General features: G+C 36.0%; 1 protein-coding gene across 1 annotated transcript in view; it reads left to right on the top strand.

Moving 5' to 3' along the window:
• The window catches only part of ADAMTS16 (ADAM metallopeptidase with thrombospondin type 1 motif 16), a 261,983-nt gene that overhangs the window by 73,823 nt on the left and 173,614 nt on the right, over positions 1-14,546 (top strand). The window contains exon 4 of the mRNA XM_036741722.1: positions 9,683-9,965. Within this exon, the coding sequence (XP_036597617.1) occupies positions 9,683-9,965 (283 nt within the window). The remainder of the gene's footprint in view (positions 1-9,682; positions 9,966-14,546) is intronic.

The following is a 14,546-nucleotide window of genomic DNA, read 5'->3' as shown; positions in this document are numbered from 1 at the left end:
CTAGGCACCATACAAACCAAGCTGAACAAACCTGCTTCCTTCTACTAATGGTACATAAGACAAAATAGGTCTTGTTATAATTCACCCTAACCACATTTGTTTTAGTCTGGTGGTTATTACACTGTAACTGAATCAGCCAACCTCATAAGATCCAGATGTGAACTGTCAGAGCAAACATATTTGTTATACCCATATAAAAGGAAAGGGGGCACAGAAATTGTCTTGGGCTTTTAGAAGAAACAATCTGCTGATCCTTCTAAAGAACTGACTGAGAACTCCCTAACTGCAAACTCATTTCTTGAATAAAACTGAAGGAAAATGGTACAGTTAGAATCAGAAGACATGGGTTCAAGGCTAAGCTTTTCACTTGTTGCTGTGTGGCATTGAGCAATACTCATAGACCGCCAATGAGTCTCGGTTTCCTCATCTGTAAAGTGGGGATAATACCTAATTTTTCTAATTCACTGGGGTTGTTAAGAGGTTCAAATGAAGTAATATGTAAAACATTTAAAATTACTATGCAAATACAATGTATTATTATGCTAGTTTTCTTTTTTTTTCTTCAACCTTCTAGCTATATCTTTTTTGTCCCTCAGTAAATATTCTGGGCCTAATTACCGTACAGTATTCTACTGCTATGACATAGCTTCACTGTAGGCAACACACATAGGAAGCCAGCTGAGTCACCTTTTTGTGGACTTCTGTAACACTGTGCCCTTAGTGTCACAGAATTTCTATTACCTAAATGGCCCAGGAACATTATAAGAAATTCATGTCTCCTCAGGTCTTATTGAAATTTTTGCATTCTTTTCCCAAGTATGCTGAAAGCAACCAATTCCTCAACTTCAAGTATGAGACCAGAATGTTGCAAAGGAAAATTATATTAGAAGGAACAACAAGAAAAATCCTAGAATAAATATTAGTCCAGAAGATAATGTGTAAATATACAAAATCACTTAGTATCCTGACCATGGAGACATCTCTAACAGCAACTTCACATCCCAGGTTGCATCTTGGAAGTTCATTCCTTTATGTCAGTTCTCTGTTGTTTAAAATATCAAAGGACAGATTGTTTTGTGTCTCTTTCTCTCCTTTCTCCTCTGCCATTCCTTCTAGTTCCACTATAGCACAGCCATACAGCCCATCACTTTCTCAGATGAGACCAGCCTAGGGTGATTCTACCTTTCCAGTGCCAAATGAGGAAAATTAAAGCGTCTCCCCCCTTTCCTCCCTCTCTCTCTCTCTCTCTCTCTCTCTCTCTCTCTCTCTCTCTCTCTCTCTCTCTTTCCCCCCCTTTTTTTTCTCTTTCTCCTCTCCACTTTCCCCTCTCTTGCTCAGGAGACTAACCTTAAAACTAACCTCTCCTCTTTAATTACCAAACCCACCCATCTCTGAGAGCAAATGCATTTTATTTTCCCCCGTTAACTCAATGGGAAAATGATGAGAGAGAGTTCTCTACAACCCACTCTTCCCTGCATCATTCTTGATGATACAGCTTGGAGGACTATATTTGTCTTGAAGCATTTTCAAGAGTGTAAGTGTTTAGCATTTTGGACTTAAAGAGCAGACAACTGGAAAATGGCTATTGATCAGCATCCAGATACAATAAGCCATATTAAATTACAGAGTAGGATCATTTAAAACTATAGTGATTGGTACTGTCTTTGGGTAATAACAGCAGTAATATTCCCCCTGCATATGGAAGTGTGTTTTGGGAGAATTCAAAAGGTGTGAAGTTTGTCTTTATCACGGTTGGAGTTGCTTAGTGAACTGAACCGTACATACATGAACTATACATACAATTATACTATACATCTTAGCACTTGTAAAAGCTAAAAAGATAGCCTAGAAAAGACCTTGAAGGTGGAGGAGCCACAATAACAGAGTGAGGTGATAATTGTTGATGGGAGGTACTCTCCTATCACACCCCTCTAAACAACTTTAAAAAGCACATCAAACTATTTTGTGAGTGGGATAACCAACAAAAAAGTCACAGTCAGTCTTTTCTCCAATCCAGCACAGATTAAGAGGACAGAAAATTGGTCTTTAGTTTCTGGGGTGGGAACTGGCCAGAAGCACAGCATGGTGGGAGTAACCCAGCTGTAGGCCTTGGAGACAGCAGAAACAGCTACAGCAGCAAGAGAATGGGAAAGGGGCAGAATACCCGGTCAGAACAAGATTCCAGAAGATCTTATCAAAATTGCAACATATAAAATAAACCCACACAAATCATCAGCATTTCTACATATTGCCATCACAACCCAGCAGGAAGAGATAAAAAGATTCCATTTAAAAAACTATAGAAAATACGAAATACTGGGGAGTCTGCCTCAAAAGACACACACACTATATGAACACAAGTACAAAATATACAAATAAAGACAGCTAAATAATTAAAGAAATATTAATTGTTACACAGATAGGCAGAGTCAATATAACAAAAATGACAATACTTAGTACTATACCAATCAAATTAAAAAAAAATCTTTGTACAGGGTGCTCCTAAAGTCTGGACACATAGGCAAAAATGCATATTTTCAAGAAATGAAATGAATGAAATTTTCAACATTTTATTTAATTGTAATATTAACAAATAACATCTTCAATATGATTTCCATCATTTGTGATGCAAAGGTTGATGCGCTTTGCAAGGTTCACGTGAACTCAATCCAATAACTCCACAGACTTTAGGAACACCCTGTAGTGCTAGAAAAAAAATCATCTAGAGGAAGAAAAGGTTAATTCTTTCAAGAGAATCAATTTTCAAAAGGAAAAGGAGAGGGCCTATTAATACCAGATCTCAAACTATATTACAAAGTGGTAATCATCAAAACGATTTATTACTAGATAAAGAATGGAGTTGTTGATCAATGGAATAGATTAGGTAAAGAATATACAGAAGCAAATGAGCACAGTAACATAGTGTTTGATTAATCAAGAACTCACTAACAAAAATCACAGAAAACTAGAAAGCTGTCTGGCAGGAACTAGATACAGACCAACATCTTACAAAACATAACAAGATCAGTTCAAAGTGGATATATGACTTGGATATCAAGGTAATTTCCTAACCAAATTAGTGGCATATGGGAGAAAATTACGTGTCATATGTATGAGCAGGGGAAGAGTTCATGACTGAACAAGAGATATAAAGCACCATAGGAGGTAAAACGGGTAATTCTGATAACGTGCAGTTTAAAAGGTTTTGCACAAACAAAACCAATGCAGTCAAAATCATAAGGAAAGCGGGAAACTAGGGGGAAAATATATAGCAAGTTTCTCTGACCAAACAAACTAGTATATATAGTTTGTACTAGTATAACTAGTACATGAATGTAATGCAATGTCACTAATGCACTGTGAGAAATGAAGTATGTAGAGAAACATGAAATTAACAGATGCAGTCAATTAATCAGAACCAAGTAAAGAATATGTTCAATGATTATCATAATACAGTGAAAAGAAATTTTAAAATCCTGAATTCTATATAATTATGATAACTAAGAATTGGTCCTAGAGGAACAGAGAAAATGCACCTCCTCCCCTTCTTTACAGAGATGTGAGGCTATGGACATGGAATATTGCCCATACTTTCAGACTCTGTTGATGTGATAACTGGTTACGGTTAATCATCTATTTATTTTCTCTTTCTCTTTTAACATTTTCAAAAAATTTTAAAACATTTTGTTTAAGAGATGGCTCACTGGGTAGGAGAGTGAGGTAGGATGCAAAACTAAAATATCATAGAAGGATTTTTTAATAAAAGAGACAAAAAAGGGAGAAGAAAGAAAAATATATAACAATTATTTGGGAAGGGAAAACTCCTGACCCCAAAGAATAACTATAAACACTACCTTTTCATTCAGTTCAATTTAACAAACACAGTCTTAAATGCATACCATATACAGCAAGTGTACTAATAAGAACCTCAGTCTCCTGAACTGATATAATTCATCATTTGAAAAGGTCTGCTATGCTCCCATGAAGTAATTATGTCCGAGCTCATTGTGTATTTTGTATGGTTTATAACCATGATTTTAATTTTATAACTGGTAATTTGGATCACTCCTTAAAGGGAAGGAAAGTTAAAAACTTTTGCTAAGCACCTATTATGTTCTAGGCACTGTGCTAAACAATTGCTTTGATCCTTGCAACCCTGAGAGATAGATGTTATTATTATCCCCACTTAACAGTTGGGGAAACTGAAGCAAGTAGAGGTTAAGGGAATTGTCCAGGTTCACATAACTAAAAAGTGTTTGAGGTTGGATTTGAACTCATTCTTCCTGACTCAGCTCAGCAATCTATCTACTATGCAGCCTAGCTGCCTAAAGGTGGTTTTCTCTAAAGAGAACTTGTATTAAGGCACATTAGCTACAATATGCAAATACTGAAAGCGTCTATGATTTATTGGTGGAGATCTCCTAGTGTAGAAACTCCTTCTACCTGACTATATAACATCTTTATTAATGTTGACATCAATAACTGGTTATTTAATAATTACTAAATAGTTCGTTAACTTCATTGTTCATAATAAATATTTTCTAGTGAACATCCACTCTATTAAACAGATTTTTTTCTTGTGTTGATATTCAAAGACTGGAAAGTATTTGTGGCACTTACATTCAACTTAACTATTTTTTCTATCTCAAGATTACTTCATTGGTTCAGATTTATTCTACCATGTTGAAGGACCTTGAGAACAAGACCTTAAACTGAAATGATTCTGCCCTTAGAATAGAAAGATAAAGGGCATAGAAGGCTGCTTTTCTAAGATCAAATCCTCTAGACTTTGGCGACATTCTAAAACCAGCTTGTCCTTATGAGTTATTGTTAGTATCCCAATAGAATTTACATCAAGTTACAATTGAATAGACTTGGTTTCATTTCCTTATGTGGTAAGTTTTTTTCCTTTGTTGTAAGAAAGAACATAAAGGGAATAAGGTAAACATTAACTGGAACATTGAGCTCTCATTCTTTTGCTGAAGTAATGATTCAAAATGAAACAAATATTTCAATATTTTTCATTATCCTATTAATCAAAAAATGAAATTTGTTTATGACACCAGAACAAAAGAACAAACTCTTCATTAGTGTCTTTTTCTTTATATGTCTCTGCTGAAACATGTTTTGTTATCATCACAAATACAAAAGATCATATCTCAGAACAAACTAGAATGAAAATAAAATAATATGCCATCATCTCATTAGTAATAAAAGACTAGAAACCAACTATAGTAGTATTCAGTTAGTTTGCAGGGCAGGCTTCCAGCAGCCTAACCATCAGACAGTCATAAACTCAGAAGGACATAAGGACTTTGAGTCCCTAATAACTGTAACAAAGCCTGGGCACAGAACCAGTCTCCATCCAAACTACTGTATATCAAATAAAACATCATATGAGAAACACAAAAACACTGTTAATACCAAAAAATGATAAGTGACATTACAGTGAGAAAACAGAGGAACCACCTGTTTAAGTATTTACTATTTTCCAGGCACTGTACTAAGTACTGCAGATACAAAGAAAGGCAACAAAGAAGCAAGGCAGTCCTTAACATAGTTTAATGGGTAAGAAAAGGGGGCCAGTTAGCATAGGAAGAATTTACACACTTCGGTTTCCCCTGCCATATTAGAATACATCAAAAGTACACTCATTGGTTTTGGAGAAATATAATATGGTAGATAGTATACTGAAGTAGGAGTATATGTTCATGGGTTCTGTCCCAGGAAGAGGTTGTGTTTAGCATAATATTTCCTCAACTAAAATTCTCTTCTGATGCCACATCATGGGAAAAACAAGCTCTGGCAGATCCTACAAAGCTAGAAAGGTTTTGACCATGGGACACATGTTGGACCGTATGTCCAACAATCAGCCTAGTTAAGTTCAAAGAATCTCATCACTAGATTGGCCACAGGAAAATAGGGGGTTTTGTGGTTATTGTTTGTTTTGTGATGACAACTATATTAAGTTACTCTACTTAGTAACAACTCTACTAAGGCCATCTTAATAAATTATACTGGGTAGTAAGTTACAGAAATAGCTTACAGTTACTAGTACAGGAGTAAGTAAAAGTAGTACACTAGCATAGCAGTAAATGTAAGTCTATACTATAGACTACTATACTAAACTATACTATAAGCTACCATAGTATAGTTATGTAATTACCTTATAGAGGAGTTGCATTCTGTATTGGTAGAAGGATTATCTACACTAATTAAACGACAAATCTTTTCAGTAGTGTCTACTTAAGAAAGAATGGAAATGTACACTACATTTTAGAATTATTTCCATCCAAAGCAGTGAAACCCAACTGTCTTAAAATCAACATGTTCCAAACTGAACTCATTATTTTTCCCCCCAAACTATCCTCTCTTCCTAACTCCCCTATTACTGTTCAGGACCTCTTCTTCCCAGTCACTCAAACTAGAAACTACTCCCCTATATACAAGCAGTTGCTAAGTCCTGTCATTTCTACCTTTATGACATCTCTCACTGTGTACCTCCTTCTCTCTTCTGATACTGCAACCATCCCAATGCAGATCCTCATCACCTCATGCCTAGACTATTGCAATAACCTGGTGATTGGACTTCTTACCTCTTGTCTCTCTCACAACTTCAATTCTTCCTTCATTCAACTATCACATTCATCTTCCTAAAGCAGAAATCTAGTCATATCATATGCCTTTATTCAGTAAACTCCAGTGTCTCCCCATCACATCTAGGATAAATGTCAAAATCATGTTTAGCTTTTCAACCTCTTAATAACCTGCCCACTTCCTACTATTCCAGTCTTCTTATACCTTCCTCCACAGCATGCACTCTGTGATACAATGACAATGACCTCCTTGATGCTTCTTTCATAGGATACTCCATCCTGAGCATTTTCCCTGGCTGTTACATTGGCCTGAAATGGAAGTGTTTTGTTTTGTTTTTTTTCCCAGTTTTCTTTAATGCGAGTGCCTTCTCTCTGAGACTACCCTCAATTTTTAGATAGGTAGATAGATAGAAAGAAAGAAAGAGTTTGTGCATAGTTATTTGCATGTTTTCTTACCCATTAAACTACGTTAAGGACTGCCTTGCTCCTTTGTTGCCTTTCCTTGTATCTGCAGTACTTAGTACAGTGCCTGGCAAATAGTAAATACTTAATAAATGATAGTCGACTGAATAATTGAGTAAAAAGAAAATGAAATTTTGACACTTCCTGAAAGAAAGCTGATAGATGCAGGGTGCAGAATGAGACATGGACATGGCTAATGTGGGAATTTGTTTTGCTTAACTATGTATATTTGTTACATGGGCTTTGTTCTTCTTTTCTTTTTTTAAGGGAGAGGAAATGTATTGTTGCTAATAGAAAAAAAATAAATAATTTTTTAAAACTAAAAAAGAAATTAAAAGGACAAGCTTCACTTATCTGGAAAAATCATCTATGTGGAAAATCATATTCTCTGAAGCTGCCAAATATAAGAAATGTTACCTAAGTCAATTATCTAAATCATTTTTACTGGTATTTCTGGGTTAGCTTTTAAATTCCAAGACCATAGTTTTCCCATTGAAAATGGCTCCTGCTTGACTTCATACAGTTTCATACCTAGTTTTAAACACAGTGATTTGACAGTTGTCTTTCTCCTGGTGGAATCCTGACATTTGAATTGTTTTCATGTGCCTGTCTAACCTGTAACACACTTGGGGGCCAAAAACATGGTAAACTCATTTCCAAACTCGTTCAAGTAGAGCTAATACACTATGGGGTGGCTGCCTCCTTCTTGACCCAAGGTTTAAGCTGTAAATATTTCACATTTAGATATAAAGATGATGGCCTTTAATCGACTCTCCAGGAGGTGTCCACCCCCCTGCCCTGTGTTGCTGACCAGTGATGCTGATAGTTTAATGAGGAATTGGTATTTGGCCCCTCTCTAGCCTATAGCTAAGTCCTTGGGAGATGAGGATGATAACCTACATTTTCCCCTTCTGCTTCCCCCCACCTTCCCAGCAGCAGAAGAGTGCCTCTCCATATCACCTCCCTAACATTATGCAAATGTCTAGGGCAGATGGAGATCAGCTGAGCACAGTACTTGACTTTATATTTAGCTTAACCAATGCTAGTGGAAACCAGACTTCAGTGAAATTGGAAGGACATGGAAGATTAGAGAAGGGACCTTGGAGATCATGAAAGATTTGGCATTTCTTTTTACAATTTAGAAAAGTGAGACCAAAAGTGATGATGGCACCTGGACTAGAAAAACCAGGTGTCCCAAGTCCTAATTCAGTGCTCAGTCATGTTAATTTAGGAGAGAGAAAATATGGAGAGCTTTAGGGGGAAAAATTGAATAACTAAAATGCTAAAATTTAATCCTATGGCATTTAGTAATCATTTAATGATGGGGCACTGAAAGGTTAAGTAGTAAGCTGAAAGTCACACAGCCTATATGTGCTAGAAGCAGGACTTGGATCCAGGATTTCCTGACTCTGATACCAGTTTTCTAAATACTATAACATGCTATCTCTAAAATAATGACATAAAATAATAATAAAATATTAATATTTCAAATAGATCTAATCTAATATATAGCATATATACAGATATATCTATACATAATACATACATAGATAGATATTATAGATATAGATATCTATATGTAGATATCTAATATAATATATTATAATTATTACTATAACTCTATGAGGTTTACTATCCCTGTTTTACAGATGAGAAAATGGAAACTGAGAAGTCAAGTGACTTACTCAGTGTCATACAATCAGTGTTTCAGGCAATATTCAAACCTAGGTCTTCCAATTTCCGAACCCAACATCTAATTTTGAATTAGGAGCCATGATCATGGTGTTACTCAGGATAGAGAGAATTAGGAAGGAGAACAGAGTTGAAAGAAATGTTTAGTTAATGGTAGTGGCGTATTAAACGGAATGTATTCCAAAGCTACCCCTGAATCCTCTATATAATTTTAAAGAGATATACTTGAGCTCTTTATAGAGTAACTTGGGATCACCAGTAATGGAAAGCTAGCACGTTCTCCCTCTTGGAAGATGATAGCAGTGTTTGGTAATTTTTGAAAATCCATCTAGGGACCTTGTCTACTCTGAGAATTGTACAGCAGCATGATGTAATGGAAATAATTCTAGCCAGGAAGTTAGAATCCTAGGTTCTTATCCCAACTCTCAAAATAATGTGACTTTGCATGCAAAACCTTCACTGCTGTAGCTTTAGTTTTTGTATCTGTAAGATAACCAGGGTGAACTACTATTTTCTGTTTTTCTAAGAGTCTATAATTCTCATTCTCATTGCTATTTCTTGAACTCTCTTAAATATTGATTGGCCTCCAGGGTAAAAAGAGAAATTATGTGAAAGAGTGACAATGAGTAGTCAATTTAAAGAATAGTTTGTTTCTCCAATACTGACTTCTCAAAACTAAAAGAATGTGTGATATCAGTGATGGGGTATTCCTTTCATTGATATAAAAACTGAGAATCCTTCATGCCTTATTAGGGAGCCTTTATGAGCCACTCTGGCCTACCTGTTGCTCCTCCTGTACGTGTATATGTCTATAATCTATATGTGCATAGTTCTGTGGGATGTCATGTGGAAAACAGCCAACTCTCTGGTGATGAGCATTTCTCCAATGTTGATGCCAAAATATATTGATTATATTTTCTTCCTTTCTTCAGTCAGGTCTCATAAGAACCCAGGAAGCAGATTACTTCTTGAAACCACTTCCTCTGCACCTAGCCCTTAAACTGAACTATTCGGCACCTGATGGACATCATTCCCATGTACTTTACAAAAGATCCATAGGAGCCCAGCCTCACAGTGATAATGAAATCATGATGATTGAGAGGAAAAGAGAGCTGGAAAAGCACAGCAGATTATATCAAGAAAACCAGCATCTCCATCATGGATTTAACCTCAAGCACCCACAAAAACAGCATTTTTGTGGAAGGCGCAAGAAATGTATGTAAGGGCAATTTTTGGTTTTATTTCATTATTATTTATAGAGACAACATGTTATTTTGAATAGAGAGCTGGCCTAAAAGCCAGGAAGACCTATGCTGCAGTGTTGCCTCAGATACATGTTGGCTTTGTGACCCTGGGCAAGTCACTTAACCCTTCGATGCTCCCTGGCAATTCTCTAAGACTTCAAGTTGCAGAGAATCAAGAAATCAATAAACATTTATCAAGCACGTACTATGTATCAGTGCCAGGATGCAAAAAAATAGTCCTTTCCTTCAAGGAGCTCACAATCTAATGGGGGAGACCACAAGCAAACAAATGTATACAAACAAGCTATATGTAGGACAAATAAATAATTAACAGAGGGAAGGAACTAGAATTAAAAGGGAGTAAGAAAGGTTACCTGTGCAAGATGGGATTTTAGTTGGGATTTAAAGAATTCATGGGAAACCAGCAGGTGGAGATGAGGAGGGAGAGCATTCCAGAGATGAGGAACAGCCAGGAAAAAATGGCTAGAGCTGAGATGGAGCGTCTTGTTCATAGAACATCAAGGAGGACTGTGTCATTGGATCAAAGAATACCTGATGAGCTTAAGGTGTTAGAAGACTGGAAATGTAGAAGAGACCTAGTTTATAAAGGGCTTTGAATGCAAAAGAGTATTTTACATTTTATCCTAGAGCCAATAGAGAATCAAGTGAGTTTTTTGAGTAGGGGGGTGAGAAAATGACATGGTCAGACCTACACTTTAGGAAAAATCACTTTAATGGCTGAATGGAGAATAGAGTAGGGAGATACTTGAGACAAGCAGACCCACCAGCAGGCTTTTGCAATAAACTAGCCATGATTTAATGGGGACCTACAGCAGAGTGCTGTCAGTGTTAGAAGAGAGAAGGTGGCATATTTGGGAAATATTGCAAAGGTGAAAATTGACAGATCTTGAAAAGAGATTGGATATGGAGTGGGTAAGAGAGAATGAAGAGTTAACTTAGGTTGGGAGCCTGAGCAACTGTGAGGATGCTGTAGACTTCAAAAGTAATAGGGAAAGTAGAAAGAAAAGAAAGTTTAGAGGGAAAGATAATGAGTTCTTAGATGTCTAATAGACATCCAGTTTAAGATTTCTGAAAGAAAGCTGGAAACGTGAGATCAGCAGCAGAGAGATAGTAATGAAAATCATGACAGCTAATGAGATGAAGTGAGATGAATGAAGTAGTATGGGGGAAGAAGATAAGAGAGGTCAAGATAGAGTCCTGTGGAACACCTTTGGCTAGTAGTTGTGATCTTGGTGAAGATTGTGATGAGGACTGAGGAAAAGAGACTGAGAGTAAGGGGTCAGATAGGTGGGAGGAGAACTAGGAGAGAGGAGTGTCCAGAAAACCTAAAGAGAAGAGATTGTCAAGAAGGACTAAGTGATTAATCACATAGTTTCCTTGAGTGATGAATTGAAGACTTCCTTCCAAGATGACTTTAAACCATTAATGACTACTCATTCTTTGTGACCAAATATTCAACCATTTATGAACCCATCTAAATATACTTTTGTTTAGACCTCACTTTTCTATCTTTTCCAGAAAGGTAGCATGAGAGATTTTATTATTTTTTATTAATATCTAACTAACTACATTTTCATCATTCATCTGGTCTCAGAATAGACAATTGACCTGTAAATTTATTGATATAGAGAATTCTCAGATGAAAAAACTCCCTCTACTAATGCAGATGGAAACCTGCACTTCAGAAAGTTGTCCAGAGCAATGAGAGGTTAAATGACTTGTTCAGTCACATCACAAGTATGTGTTAGAACCTAGGTTCTTCTTGGTTCTGATCCAGCTCTTTATCAATCACATCATATCACCTCACCAGCCTAGTAACCATTTCAAAAACTGAAATTAGTTAATTGTACAGTTTTTAATGGACTCATGTTGGTTCCTCACGATCCCTGCTTCTCTTTGTAGATTTTAACTAACAATTCCTTTAATGATAAATTCTAGACTTTTTTCCCAGTAATCGAAGTTAAGCTCATGCCCTATAGTTTAAATTTCATTCTCTTCTTGTCTCTTCATAACTCTTGTCCTTCTGAAGCACCATTCCTAGTCCCTATGATCTTTCAACTATCACTGACAATAATTTGGTAATCACAGCTATTGATTCTTTTCATTACCTTCAAATATAGTCAGAGACTGGTGACTTGACTCATCAAGGACTGGCCCATGATCTCATCTTACTTTCCCAATTATCCTCATTAATAATAACTTCTTTAACACTTTTCTTTCCTTTCCAACCCAACAATTATTCATCTTTGCTTATAGAAGACAAGGACAAAAAGAATTCAAGAACTATGCTTTCTGTCCATCATCCTTTATCCTCATTCAATCTACCACAAGCAGTGGTCTTATCTCTGATTTCATGTTCCTCTTTTCCCAATAAAGCTTAACATTTGTGTTGTCCTTAGCTTTACTTGTCAGTCTCAGGTCACTTTGAGCTTTGGTTCTCCTGACACCATTGGGAAAATTATGCTATGCTTTTTTATCCATACTCCATTTTTCTTGTGTCCATCTTCTTTACATGTATTTTTAAAACTATATGTTGGTTCAAGAGTTCCTTTGCATATGTGTTATTCTTTTTGACAACTTTCTCTTTTCCTACTTATTAGACTCATTTCTTCATCAAAAGATCTATCTCCCTTCTCTTCAGGAAAAATCTCATAACTGTTGCTTATTTCCAAATACTCATTGGTCCTTATATCCTTTCTACTCTGTTGCCTTCTTCCACTCTCCAAATTACTTCTACCTGTTTAAATTCTTTTTCTTCTTTATTTTTACATTTAAGCCTTTCTCTTTTTTCTAATGAAGAATTCATGCCCACTAGTAACTTGGAGTTCAGAGGTGACCCTCAAGCCCCAATATCTTCCTTCTTTAGAGGGAGCACAGCTTGCATTTTGGGCATAGATAATAATTTACTTAGCCATGGCAGAAATTAAAACATCATATATACTGTGTGAAGCACACTGACAAATGTACCCTGCTCTCCATACTTTAAGAAAGTGAGCTTCAGAGTCCTTTGTTTTCTTTCTAGCTGATTCCCTGGGAAACTATTGTAACTAATTTTGTTTTATGTTTTGTTTTTATGGGAGTCTTCAACCTTGGGGCTGTTACTCTGTTTCTCACCTTGCTAGTACCTTCACAAGATACTGCCAACTTTATTCCCTTGTCTTGGCAGCTTTACATTGTCTTACTTATTTTTTCTAACTAGCTTTGTCATCTTATCAATTTCTTTTTCTTTGATTCATTTTATTCCTTTTCCAGCCATTCTCCTTTTCCTACAGGCCTTATCCTCTTTCAGCTCAACTGCTTCACCTATTACTCCTTATTTGCATCAGGGTCCTTCTGCTTTAGCTTTCTTATTCTTAGAATCCTTCCCCTCCTTCTCTAGCCTTTCTCCTGCTTTTGTTCCACTCTTCTAATCTTCTTCTTCTTCTTCTCATCCTTCTGCTTCAACTTTTCCTCAAGTATTTGCAGATTTCCCCTACCCTATATTCAGTTCCACACATTATTCATAATTATAAAACCCTTGAAATTCCCTACACAATTCCTTCTATTTCTTCAGATCAAGTTTTTCCTCATAAAAGTTGGAGCTAGTTAATTAATTATCATGTTTTTATTGATAGGTCATGTAGCTGGAACTGAAATAACAGCACAGAGGTCAGTCTGAAGTAAGCACCATGGATAGCTCCAAGAGACTTTGGTTCTTTGATTATTTTCCAAAATGAATGAATCCATTTTTTTCTTGTTTACCTAACCACCTTTATACCACTCTGCATGTCAAACTCTTAACATCTTTTTTAAAGTGTGCTTCAATCTGTATTTAGACACCATCAGTTCTTTCTCTGGAGATGGATAGCATTTTTCATAATAAGTCTTTCAGAGTTGTCTTGAATAATTGTATTTCTGAGAATAACTAAAACATTCACAGCTGATTATCTTACAATATTACTATTACTTTATACACAGTATATTTCACTTTGCATCAGCCCATGCAAGGCTTTCCACGTTTTTTTTTTTTCTGAGAGCATCCTGCTCATCATTTCTTATACCAAAATAATATTCCATCATAATCACATACCACAATTTGTTCAGCCATTCCCAATAGATGGGCATCCCCTCAATTTCTAATTCTCTGCCCTCAGAAAAGAGCTACTATAAATATTTTGTAAATATAGGTCTTTTTCCTTTTTGTTTTTTATGTCTTTTAGGATGCAGACCTAGTTGCAGTATTTCTAGGTCAAAGGATATGCATGGTTTTATGCACTTTGGATATAGTTCCAAATTGCTTTATAGAATAGTTTAATTAGTTCACAATGCCACCAACAGTGCATTAATGTCTTATTTTCCCCATGTCCCCTCCAATATTTGTCATTTACCTTTTCTGTCCTATTAGCCAATCTAATAGGTACGAGGTAGTACCTGAGAATTATTTTAATTTGCATTTCTCTAATCAATAGTGAATTAGAGTACTTTGTCACATGGCTATAGATAGCTTTGATTACTTTGTCTGAAAACTGATCATATCATTTGATCATTTATA

The sequence above is a fragment of the Trichosurus vulpecula genome, chromosome 1 (assembly GCF_011100635.1).
Source record: "Trichosurus vulpecula isolate mTriVul1 chromosome 1, mTriVul1.pri, whole genome shotgun sequence".
Lineage (NCBI taxonomy): Eukaryota > Metazoa > Chordata > Mammalia > Diprotodontia > Phalangeridae > Trichosurus > Trichosurus vulpecula.
Note: the sequence above shows the minus strand (reverse complement) of the source record. Positions and strands in the feature narration are given on the sequence as shown.